Source organism: Numida meleagris, chromosome 9, assembly GCF_002078875.1.
Source record: "Numida meleagris isolate 19003 breed g44 Domestic line chromosome 9, NumMel1.0, whole genome shotgun sequence".
In the NCBI taxonomy this organism is placed as follows: Eukaryota; Metazoa; Chordata; class Aves; order Galliformes; family Numididae; genus Numida; species Numida meleagris.
Window position 1 is genome coordinate 10,432,703 of NC_034417.1, and position 12,330 is coordinate 10,445,032.

At 39.0% G+C, this 12,330-nt stretch overlaps 1 protein-coding gene across 3 annotated transcripts; it reads left to right on the forward strand.

Annotated features, from left to right (window-relative positions):
- Window positions 354-11,579, forward strand: HDC (histidine decarboxylase). Of its 3 annotated transcripts, XM_021407066.1 has the most exons (13): window positions 361-805; window positions 1,422-1,757; window positions 2,984-3,156; window positions 3,686-3,799; window positions 4,907-5,029; window positions 5,798-5,932; window positions 6,895-7,038; window positions 7,285-7,351; window positions 7,652-7,814; window positions 7,926-8,016; window positions 9,166-9,264; window positions 9,913-10,014; window positions 10,203-11,579. In XM_021407066.1, exons 2-13 carry the CDS (start codon window positions 1,730-1,732, stop codon window positions 10,959-10,961), a joined length of 1,998 nt encoding a protein of 665 aa, XP_021262741.1. In that variant the 5' UTR covers window positions 361-805; window positions 1,422-1,729; the 3' UTR covers window positions 10,962-11,579. The 3 variants fall into 3 exon arrangements, with proteins under 3 accessions (XP_021262742.1, XP_021262741.1, XP_021262740.1); XM_021407065.1 differs by having other exon boundaries at window positions 361-1,757; XM_021407067.1 differs by lacking the exon at window positions 3,686-3,799 and having other exon boundaries at window positions 354-1,757.

Consider the following 12,330-nt stretch of genomic DNA (forward strand, 5'->3'; position numbering starts at 1 on the left):
TGCCAGCTTTCTTTGATCAGACTTGCTTCCTGTTGAAAATAATGTATTTGTTACTTATAATGATCTACAGTCACGGTTTTTGATCACTGGACTCTTTATGACTTGACTCCCACCTCCTTTGTTCCCCTTTATGAAAGCATTTACAGTACAGTCGAGAGAGGTTCCGAAATTCGTATGAAGTATTGGGAGCGTCTTGTTAATTTTTTTTCCTGATGTTTCCTGAGGAATGAGAGATAAAACAAATGATTGTGCATATGTTTCTGTGTGCTCTTCTTGCACTTCTTTCAGTGCCTTTATCTTTTTTTTTTTTTAATTTCAGTATATTAATCTGATATGTGTGTATCAGCATCTTTGTATCTCTGAAACAGCTCTTTCTCCAATATCTAATCGCAGCAGGAACTCGGAATGGTTTTTACACTGTTCCGTAGAAAGTACACTGCAGGAAGAAGTAACAGCTTTTTAGAATCATGGAAGATCAGGCTGAATCGAGCTGCTCTGAGAGCTGGTTCCTTTCTGTTTGGCAAGAACAGGGGAACTGCTGCGATGTATCAGACTGAGGGTCTGCCCGGCTGGTACGTTGTCCCCAGCAGTGGCCAGCCACAAGCAGGAGCAAAAATAGAGTATATTATCCTATGTAATCATTTCTCTTTCTAGAGCTCAGTTGTTTAGACTATTAAAATGTTTAAGTCCAACCTCTCTCTTTTCCCAGGGCTGCCTGATAGCAGTGTAGAGCAAGTCATTTGCTTCTGCTGAAGATGGTTAGTGCTCAACATTGAAGTGTCAAAGATTCTGCTGCCAAAGACAGGTCAGGTTGTGTTTTCAGTTCCTAACTGAAACTGGAACAAGGGGGACTCCGTGACTGTTCTTTCAAACTGAGAACAATATAGGTAGAGGACTTGAAGGAATTCTGGAAATAGATGGCCTAGTCCCAGTGCTTGTGCATACCATGTGTGAGAAAAGCAAGCGCAATGTGCAAAGCTGTGTTTCCCCAGCTCAGCACTCCAGAGGGGTATCAGTGGGCAAGTATAACTATGTGGTATAACCTAGTCTGATCTGCAAGGGCAGAATTTCCACAAAGAGAATCACTACTTTGTATTGCAGCTCTGGAACTGGCAGCGTTTGTAATGCCTTTCCTTCCAGCGGGGTGATTGTGACAGTGCAGAGGATGAAGAGTTGTGGAGATGCTCTCTTCTTGAGGAAGCTCAGTTCTAGACTAATTAATTTATTGATTGATTGATAAGTCCTTACCTACTCAGAAGCACAGTGTCTAATTTGTTATGTGCTGGTCCCTTTGTTACAATGACTACTGCTAGTACTGATTCCAGTCTGCAAAAATCTGGCTGCTTTCACTTGTTTTTGAAAGCTCTTCAGCTCCGTCTCTTGCATGATTCTGATGTTAATGTGTCTTATATCCATGATAGATTGCTGCATGTCTTCTGAAAGATGCTTGCAAAACAAGAAAGAATTGGAGCTGAGGCAGATCATCTCACAAATGTACTGTCTTATACATCAAAAGAGCGCAGATGAGAATGTACGAGGGACTGTAAAAGCCTTCAGTTGGGAGGAGTTAGATAAACCAATAACCTTCCTACGTTAAACCTTGTGCGTGAGTCCGAGATAAAGAAAGCTATAAAGGGTGAGCAGCTAGCAGGGCACCAGACCGGTCTGCCCACAGCTCCCTGAGAGGTTGCAGGCCAAGCGTGAAGAGGTGCTCCTAGGAGGGATCAGCATGGAGCCTGAGGAGTACAGGCAGAGAGGTGAGTGATGCTCTGCTCTGGGAAATAGGTAACGTTTGCCTCTATGGAAGAGCTGTTGTAGGGCTGTGGATGGTACCCAGCAATGAGGCTGCTTAACTGCCCATGTCCTTGAGGCTTTATGTCTGCTGGGGTGGAGATGATAATGTGTCCCAGGACTGAGTTTGAATTAACGGACTTAGAGCCAGTGGAAGACAGACTTTTTGATCTTACATTTAAGATACCGTGGGAAAGCCCCAAAGCCATGATTCGGAATAAACTTGTGTGAAGGGGTTATGCACAATGGCTCTTCCCTGGCTGACTCTGTGCAGTTCTGCAGACAGGGAGCGATCTTTGGTCTCAAGGCTGGAGGAGGTTGCCTTGTAAGTGGAGGTACAGCATGGAGCTGTGTAGTTTTCAGAGGATGCAGAAGGGATTCTGCTATAATAACAGGGAAGTATGGGACATTATGAGAACTGCATTTTTGTGAGTATGATTTCATTTTATCTGTAGGTAAGGAAATCTATTCCCTCTGTAGTCAGTCTGTACTTGTGTCATGATCTTATTTTAGAAGTACATTTGAATTACTGAATGATGACAACCTTGTGAATCTGTTCAGTCACCATGAAGTTTGTTTCAGAAGCCATATCCCTACACTGTTAGTTGGGACTAATATAGACAATGCATAAAGTTTGAGTAGTTTTCCCTAGATTATCTAGTTACAGAACCAGAGAGAATTCTAGGTCTCCTGATTGCTGCCCAGTGTTTCTCCTATCAAAGGATGTTCACTCTGAATAACTGGAAACCTTTGGAAGATTGTACAGCTCCTATGTGCAGGGTGCCATGTGCATGATCCCTGGTAAACAAGAACATTAATTTATGAGACTGGTTTGTAATACAGTGAATTGAGACTGGTACTGGGGAAAATAGCTCTGTTTTCTTAGATGGGCAAGGTAATGAGTTTATTGTCAGACGGTGCTGTCGATTTTTTTTTTCCCCCCACTATTGGATCATGTAGTGTTAAACAATGATTCAGAGGACTAGTCTGAATCAAATGTTGAGCAAATTTCATTTTTTTTCTTTTGTAAATTCTGTGTTTATTTTAAAATTGTAATGCAAACTTCTCTCTAGCTGTTAGCTGGCAACAGTCTAGGCCGTGTCCAGTGTTCCCGACAGATTGCATAATGTGCTAGTCCTGCAATTGACTTTTCCCGCAATCTAAACTCAAAGCATTGGTTTGCTTCTTCCAGGGAAAGAGATGGTGGATTACATTTGCCAGTACCTGAGCAATGTGAGAGAGAGACGAGTGACTCCTGATGTACAGCCAGGTTACATGAGAACTCAGTTGCCAGATTCTGCCCCAATGGACCCAGATAGCTGGGACAACATCTTTGGAGATATAGAGAAGATCATTATGCCTGGGGTAAGAAGTAAAAAGTCATTACTAACTGAGGTGAACACCCAAAACCTGGGAATGCACAAGTTTTGTAGGATGTGTGTCTAGATGCATGCTTACATTGGTGACCAGCACGTGAGCTCTTTCAGGAGAACTGAAGAAGGCTATATAATTGTGGCACATAGCTAAAAACAAGCTCATTGATAAAATGAGCCATAGTGACTTGGTTGCAAGGATTCCCCATGTCAGGGTAAATTTTTCGGACTTTGTTATGTGATGTTGTTCAATTCTTTCCTGTTCACAATCTTTGTCTGCCTGTTAAATTCAGATAAATGCTTTTGCTATAATTTGGAATTTATCTAATAACGACACAATTTTATCATTTGCTAGTGCTGCACTCCTGTTGATACTATCTCTAGCTTTCTGCTAGCAGTTTTATAACTGCACATATTATGCTGCTATGATCCTTCCCATCTGAAAACAGACACTAATCGCTACATCTCATGCAGAATTTTCTCACATTTTCAGACTTAACTTCTAGATAATTTTATTCTAGGTAGTCCATTGGCAAAGTCCACACATGCATGCCTACTTCCCAGCTCTTACTTCTTGGCCTTCACTCCTTGGAGATATGCTGGCTGATGCAATTAACTGCTTGGGATTCACCTGGGTAAATTACTCTTTTTATTTTGTTACTTTAGAAATTGTTCTCCTGTATATATTATGGGGATCTTAATCATTCCTTCTGGTTCTGTAAATCAGTATAAATTTTTACTGTAGGCTATTGTAAGCTGTTTGTGTAATTGAAGAATGTCTCTTGTAAAAAGAAATCATATATAAAAGCAAACATCACCTAGCATTAAGAGTTAAATGGAGAAAATACACAACTAGACAGGTCTGTTATCTAATTATTTTCAAATTTCACAGTAAGCATTGTTCCCTGATGGTTTTGTCTCAGTACTAAAACTTGCACAAGCACTGCAGGCAGTAGAGCGGCCAGCATCCCTGACTGCAAGCTAGGCTGGGCTTCATTCTAGTTCTCCTGCTATTTAGAGAAAGCACATTTTCTATTTTTCTCCTTCTAAAATTGAATGTTTGATGGCCTGCCCCATAATGTCTGAGTATTTGGTGTTCCACTTAGATGTATGTCTCCATGTTAAGAAAGCTAAGAACTGGGAGGTTACAGTCTCCGTGTACTTGTATCAGATTAGCTTACTGTGTACGTAGAAGAGTCCATTTCCACATTCTCTATTTAGTTTGTAATTCTGTTTCTGTTCAGTTTGTAGTGTAAACTCGCATAAACTGGTTCTTTCATAAGTGGAGAGCTTGACAGTGCAGAACAACTTCAATCTTTCTTTTGCTGCCCTTCAAAAATCCACCTTGGCTGGAAGATTGATCAGTGACTTTTCTGTTTAGGGACTGTGAGCAGTGGTGGTGAATTGTGAACCGCAGTTCTGTGTTTTTTACCTCAAATAGCTTGCTGCAATCTCAGCATCGAGGTCTGCGTTAGAACTCACCAAACATCATCATTTTTATTAAAATAGCATTTTGTTCTGCTAGGTAGGAGTCATAGTCTTACAGGGTTAGCTGTTTATATAACCAATGCTACAAAGCTTGTAATCAGCATCTTTGTTGCATCAAGGTGAGATTTCTCCCAAGGCAATTAAATGGTAATAGCTATGAACTAAAATGTGGTACGTGGCATATTCTCTAAGGCTTGAACTCCTGCTGTGTTTGCTGGGTGAATTTACAGCCTTGTTCTTGTTTAATTTTCTAGGCCTCCAGTCCAGCCTGTACAGAACTGGAAATGAATGTGATGGACTGGCTGGCTAAAATGCTGGGCCTTCCAAATAAATTCCTGCATCACCATCCTGATAGTGTGGGCGGGGGAGTGTTACAGGTAAAGTTGATTAGAGTTAGTCTCACCGATGTTTCTGGTATCACTCAAGTAATTTCCTTCTAGGTGGTAATTTTTTTTGAGGCAAAATCAATAAAGTCTAAATGGAGACAAATCCAATATTGACATTTATTTCCCAGATTTTAGGTTTATATTTAGATGGTAATGGAATAGGAATTGCTATTGCTTTTAGTGCTTAATATGTTATACACTAGGAGCAGGTATTCTTGTAGACGGACTTAAGGATAAATGAGATAATCAGATTTGGTTGTCTGTTGCTTCACTGAAGTTATTCCTGCGTAATTAAAGAAGAAGACTTGTCACTGTCCTCCCAGCAGTTCTCATCCACATAAACTCTTTTTCCTTTATCTCACGTTGCCTTTGTGTCTCTGAGCGCCCCAAGATTCAAGGCCTGAACCTCACCTTCCTATAAATGTTCTTAGCAATTGTTACTTGGATTCAGTTCTTTAGGCTTGTATTTTTTATAGGAGATACTGCATTTAAATCTGTAGAAGAACAAAAGGAAAATGTGATTTAATTTCTCACCTCAGTACCGTGCATGAAAAATAAACAGCAGTGAAAAGGCTTTGTTTTGTGTTGCTGGCCCAGAGAGCTGCTCATCAGCTAGTGACTTTCCACTGGGTCTGAGAAAAGCAGTAGGAGAACCAAAGACCGAGTTGGTAACTGGGCACTTGAATGACTTTACTAAAACACTGACAAAATAGCAATGAAGTAGGAAAATGTTGCAGTAAATGAGCAATGTCTTTGCAGAGCACCGTGAGTGAATCAACCTTGGTTGCGCTCCTGGCTGCACGGAAAAACAAAATTCTGGAGATGAAGCTTTCTGAGCCAGACACTGATGAGTCCTCACTCAATTCTCGTCTCATTGCTTACGCATCTGATCAAGTAGGTTATTACAGTTACTAAGAGAATAAATTGGCCTCTGTCTCATGCAAGCCATCAGATGACAACATGAACTTGTGTTACAGTACAAAAAGAAAAATACAAGCATGAACAAGTCACACTAAAGCCATTTTCTTTGGGGAAATGAAATTGATGTGAGATGAGACTTCACAGTGTTCCGGAAGTCTAAAAAGGAGTCTAAAAATTACTGATTTCTGCACTTCTTTCCTGTTTTCTGCAAAACTTTATCCAGTAATTCCAACAGCTGTAGCTATGTGCTGATCTCATGCTACTTCAAACTCTTGTTTCTTCTCAGCCTCTTTCCATTTGGAGACAGGCACGCTCAGGACCTCAGTGTTGGTGATGTTGCTAGTTGTAGACCACACTCTAGGCCTGCAAGCTTGTTCTTGGAGAAATGCCTAGAGAATGATGTGACTCTGTCTGCAAACTTCTTCTGTCCTTTGGCTCCTAATCTGAACAATCATATTCCCCTGTGGAAGACAGCAGCAGGAGTCACACTCATGCTGGCTCTCCCTTCATATAACTAAAAGGGTTTTTTTCTTGTGAGATGTTCAGATCTATGCCAGCCCAGAACAAGGCACATTTCAAGGTTGTCTTACAACAGTGAGGAGAGCATACACTGAGATTGATCTATTTCTAGTGAGTCCTTAAGGATTTGAGTTCTGATAAATGACCCTCACGGGACAAGTTTAGCTTTTACTAGATTTTAGAGACCAGTGCCCAAATAAATGAATTGTATATGTTTCTTGAAATTACAGTGTATTATTTCTTTTAGTTGTTCAAAAGGAACAAACTTTCAGACTTATATTGATCTGGATTACAATAATTACCTTATTTATGGCCTTATTGCAACCAATGTCTTTTATAAGGCTATAATTTATCACAGTTGTTCAGGCTCAGAACTTGCTTTCTTACTGTTCTGTTTTTTGTTGTTGTTTTTTAAGGCACATTCTTCTGTAGAAAAGGCTGGCTTGATTTCTCTTGTGAAGATGAAATTTCTGCCTGTGGATGAGAACTTTTCCCTTAGAGGTGAAACTTTGAAGAAAGCCATAGCAGAAGACAGAAAGAAAGGCCTAGTGCCCGTCTTTGTATGTTCCGTTTTCTGGTTAAGAGTATTAACATAGCGTTGTATTCTCAATGTCAATGTAAGAAATATCTTAGATGTAACTTTGCTGTGTTAAAATGCTTTCGTTGAAGATGAAAATGTGTAGGAGAATTTATATTTTATTGAAATAAAACATTTTGATTTAACTATATTGATAGCCTCTCAAGTTTTAAAATGCTGCATCCATTTATTAAAAAATGCCTTCTGAACAGTTTTTGTTACCTTCCAGGTTTGTGCAACTTTGGGTACAACTGGTGTCTGTGCTTTTGACAGTCTCTCAGAGCTGGGTCCAATTTGTAAGTGTCTTTTTATCCCTTTATCCCTGAGAATTTTGTTGTAGACCCAACTCTACATCAGTTGATGTACATGTGATGAATGTCAGAATTCAGTGTTATTCCTTATTTTGTGGTTCTGGTTCCACAGCCTTAAAATAAAACTAGATTTTTAATTGCTTGTCTTGCATTTTATTTTGTTGTCAACCTGTCCACCTCCTGCACAAGCATATGCATGCTTTTTGAGAGGAAAGTACTAGTTTAATTAAGCAGGTCCTTTGTTTCATTGTATCCCTTGCATGACAACAATTTCAATTCCAACAGGTGATGCTGAGGGACTCTGGCTTCATATTGATGCTGCATATGCAGGAACAGCATTTCTGTGTCCTGAATTTCGATTGTTCTTAGATGGAATTGAATTTGCGGATTCCTTCACTTTTAACCCTTCTAAATGGATGATGGTTCATTTTGACTGCACTGGATTTTGGTGAGTAAAGGTGAAACACAAACGACAGCAAAAAGCTAATAAGCAAATTGTAAAGTCTTTCTCTGCACATTTTTTTTTTTTGCTAAATATACTTCATTCTACAATTGATAGGGTTAAAGATAAATCCAAGTTACATCAAACCTTCAGTGTTAACCCTGTCTACCTCAGGCATCCCAATTCAGGAGCTGCTGTTGATTTCATGGTAAGTTTTTATTTGAGTCGGTGTTTTAAATTGCCTGTAGAATGTTCAAATGTCGACTGAGAAATTCCTCCGGTCTTATTTTTCAGGTAGTCTTATTACTTAAAAGCATAAAAAAAATCATACTGAGGTCATAAGTAGATTAATAAGACTTTGGGAAATTCATAGAGATTGAAGTGCACGCTTTTTACACAAGTGGGGGTCTAGCCTAGCCTTCTAAGTTAGAAGAATCATTTTGGTGCAGTCTATTTTTTGCATAATTCCTATTGATGGCATTTTGGGTGGTTTTCTTACATTTCTGCTATGTGATAAAATAGAGAAAGGAGTAAGCGATGTAAACACCAGGCTCTGAAACGACGGTAAAATGAATTATGTTTTCCTTCTGATTAAAATGCACTGAGATAGGAGAACTGAGGCTTTTCGCTTTAGATCCATCTTAAAGCAGATTTCAATACAGTAAACCAAAAGAATATTCAACTGCCAATTGTTTCTGCTATGATCTCACCCAAGTCCTGAAAAGATGACTGTTTTCTTGAAATCAATGGTGCTTTTCACTAGGAGTGTGTGTAGAGAGTGGAAAAAAAAAAATCAATGAGTCTCTCTTGTGGTTAAATAGGACCTTGCATGTTATTGTGTAGCTCCTTGGAAGTACACTTTTGTCACTCTTTTCCATACAGTAGGTGATATTTTCTCTGCAGGAATTTACTCCTACATGAATTCTTGCTGTTGACATGGGAAAATGTTCAGGATGGCATTTAAATATGCAAATTACAGGAAGTGAAGTGAACACTCGATCCTAAATTGTAAATAGCCAGATTACATCTCAAGTTAATTTGAGTGTGAACAAGTTGTTAATTGCTATATGCTGGAAATTAACTAAAAATTCTAAGCATATCTGTAGATTAGCTCCTCCCTTCTAGGTTAAGGGGAATAGACAAAATCTTATTTTTGCAAATAATTGAAAAATACGCAGACATAGGATTTCCATGATGGCTCTTTTCTAGGCTTAGCTACGTTTCAGTAATATGAAATTTATTGTGTCGATAAAGATTTCTGAGTTGAGCACAGGTCTGAAGCAAGAGACCATGTACAGGAAGGGGACAGTCCTTCTGTTGCTTTTGCCCTTACTGATATTCTGTTGTATTTTCACAGCACTGGCAAATTCCACTGAGTCGTCGATTTCGTTCTTTGAAGCTGTGGTTTGTGATTCGTTCATTTGGGGTGAAAAAGCTTCAAGCTCATGTCCGGCATGTATGTGCTTTAACAGTGCAAGCATAAGTGTGTTATGTTTCATTTACCAGTAGCTGGGTTTCTTAAACTCAGTCATGCGAAGATCAGTAACAGAAATCCACTGTGTGCTGATTTTTACCCTTAAGTAACGTGTAAAGATTGACTATGCAGACAAAACATTTCCTGTACCCTTCTTGGAAGCAATAGGCAGTGGAAAGCAACTTGGTAAGCCAATGCATATCACTGAGTAAGTTTGTAGAGGCTTTCTTTGAACTGAAGTGGTAGCTGTTTGGGAGGCAGGATGTAATGGATTGCTGAACCTACTGCTATGAAACTTTACAGGCTTAAGTCTTTGGAAGGTAAATACAGGAGATCATATTGTGAATAAATGGTTGCTGCAACAAGACTTTGAATGTTTCTTTTCCCAGATTAAATTTCTAACCTTCTCTGAATTCGTATATATAGCCCAAATACTCTTGATCATTGTCAAGGATTTGGACGCATAGAGACAGTCTTAACCATTCTTAGCTTTGTTGTCATTCTTGGCTTTGCTACAGTATGTGTAAGTGGATTGATGCCTCGTAAGGAGGCTTAATTTTGTGTCTTACAGTGGGTTTGTGACAAACCAGTGTATAACTGCTCTGTTGGTTTTTTTTCCCCTAACCATAGGGTACTGAAACAGCCAAATTCTTTGAATCTTTGGTAAGAAGTGATCCGCTGTTTGAAATTCCTGCCAAGAGACATCTTGGACTGGTTGTGTTTCGTTTAAAGGTAAAAATTGGGACATTTGCATGTCCTTTTGGAATAATTTGACTACAACTGGTCTCTCCATAGGCATTAAGAACTATGAATAAGCTTTCACGTAAGATTTGTAATGCTGGAATTCATACGAAGATATTTGGATGTCACTGGAAATTTTAACAGTTACGTGTTTTTTTTCCTATCCATATTTAAAACAGGGTCCCAACTGGCTGACAGAAAAGCTCCTGAAAGAACTGAGCAGTTCTGGCAGGCTCTTCCTTATTCCAGCAACCATTCATGACAAGTTCATCATTCGCTTTACTGTAACATCTCAGTTCACAACCAGGGAAGATATTCTGCAAGACTGGAACATCATTCAACGCACTGCAGCCCAAATCATTAGCCAGCATAATGAATTGCACCACATCAGTTCTGGTGATGAGGCAAAAATCCCTAATACAATATCTGAGCCTAGTTCTAGTGTTATTAGTCATGCTTCTCAGCTCTACACAGAAGAAGGAAAATTCAAAATACCTTCCAGAAAAATAGTAGGTCAGCCTAAGAAGTTAGCAGTGAGTCCCAGTACATGTGTGATCAGTCAACAAGTGAAAGGTCAAGGGGATCTAGATGACTGTTTTCCAGAAGATGTACAAGATGTTACCAAACATAAGTTAACCTCTTTCTTATTCAGTTATTTGTCTGTTCAAGGCAAGAAAAAGACAGCACGTTCGCTTAGCTGCAACAGTGTGCCAATGACCGATCTTCTTGAGCAATGTAATCCTAAAGCAACAGATGCTGACAAGAAGGAGCCTCATGCAAATGCCAGAATTCTTTCCAGGCTGCCTGAAGAGGTGATGATGCTCAAAAAAAGCGCCTTGAAAAAATTAATTAAGTTCTACAGTGTCCCAAGCTTTCCAGAGTGTAGCATTCAGTGTGGCCTTCAACTGCCTTGTTGCCCTCTGCAAGCCATTGTTTAACAAGTAAAAGAGATTGGTGCATAAGAGCTCTTTAGATAGAAAGTGAACCAAAGTTTGCTTATTGATATGCAATACTACATGTAATTTTCTTCAATATGTAAGTTGTGGTAACAACCACTGAGAAAATTCCCGTGCTTTTATTGGTGCAAAACTGTTTGTAATTATAGATTAAAATGTCAAATAAACCTCACTGACGTACAACAAGAAACTCTCTGATTTGTAGACTGTGGTAAAGAAGATGCTAACTTCTGCTTTATAAACGACCCTTTGCCAGGACTGATAGTCAGTAAACTAGAAACGTTTTGACAAAATACGTTGGCCTCGATAGGGTGTTAACAATTCTGTTCTCTTTGCACCATTTTTTTTTTTAAATACCTTACCTTAAACTCTCTAAATTGCTGTGAGGATCTGTGTCTGTAGACAATGCCAACATCCCTTCTGCACTGTGAAAAGAGGATGATGTAACCAGAGATTTTACTGTACTTTAGTGCAGTTTTTCAACTCTTGAGTTTAAAAACAGAGCAACCATGCCATTCCATCTGCACTCATCAGCTAACAGTGCACAGGAGGCTTTATGTAACCATGTTTCAAGAAAACAAGAATGGAATTGACCTAAAATTATCATGTATGTGTGTCTGTCTCCATCTGACTAACTCTGAATTGTCCTAGTGTGTTCCATTTGAGAAACTAATTGAGTAAGGGGAGTATCTACTTACATACTTTTTATTTAGACTGAAGAACAGAATTGGACAGGTCAACAGTCAAAATTAGTCCTGTGAAGAGTGGAGATTTGGAAGAAGACAGCAGCAATGCACTGGAGGATGGAAGCACCCTCACTGTAGAGCAGGCAGCTTAGGAAAGGTAAAACTCAAGAAGAAAGGAGCAAAAAGATTTTAGGTAAGAAATTCAAAGGAGAACTAAAATCAGACTGAGATACATCTAGAGAAGTTCTGCTTTATTAAGTCAATTCTATGTTCACACATTATTTCAAATACCAATATTTGCTAATATTAAGAAATAGAATTTCCTGGCAAGGTTAGAATAACAGATCCCTTAAAACGTGGATATTATAAAACATGGATTTTTGGACATGCTCACAATGTGAGCTCACAACAAACCTGAGGTCAAGTTTTTTTACTGAGTTATAAATGTCCTGAGTCTTTTGTGTATACAGGTTTACTTTGTCACCCAGAAGATAGAAGCAACCCTTAATGACAGCTGGATTGAAACCCTCATTCACTGGTTGTACTTTATGGTACTTATAAGTTGTTGCAAGTTCAATGGCACTCTGCAAAACAAAATTACAGCTCTGCTTACCAATGTCATCATATAACTGGGGAAATTAGATAAAATTTTCTAGATTTAAAGA

Excerpts from the sequence above, each read along its gene's own strand:
- HDC (XM_021407065.1), top strand. The coding sequence starts at position 1,730 with ATGGAGCCTGAGGAGTACAGGCAGAGAG. Across the intron at positions 7,815-7,925 it reads TTTGACTGCACTGGATTTTG|GGTTAAAGATAAATCCAAGT; the intron begins GTGAGTAAAGGT and ends TACAATTGATAG. Across the intron at positions 10,015-10,202 it reads TGGTTGTGTTTCGTTTAAAG|GGTCCCAACTGGCTGACAGA; the intron begins GTAAAAATTGGG and ends TATTTAAAACAG.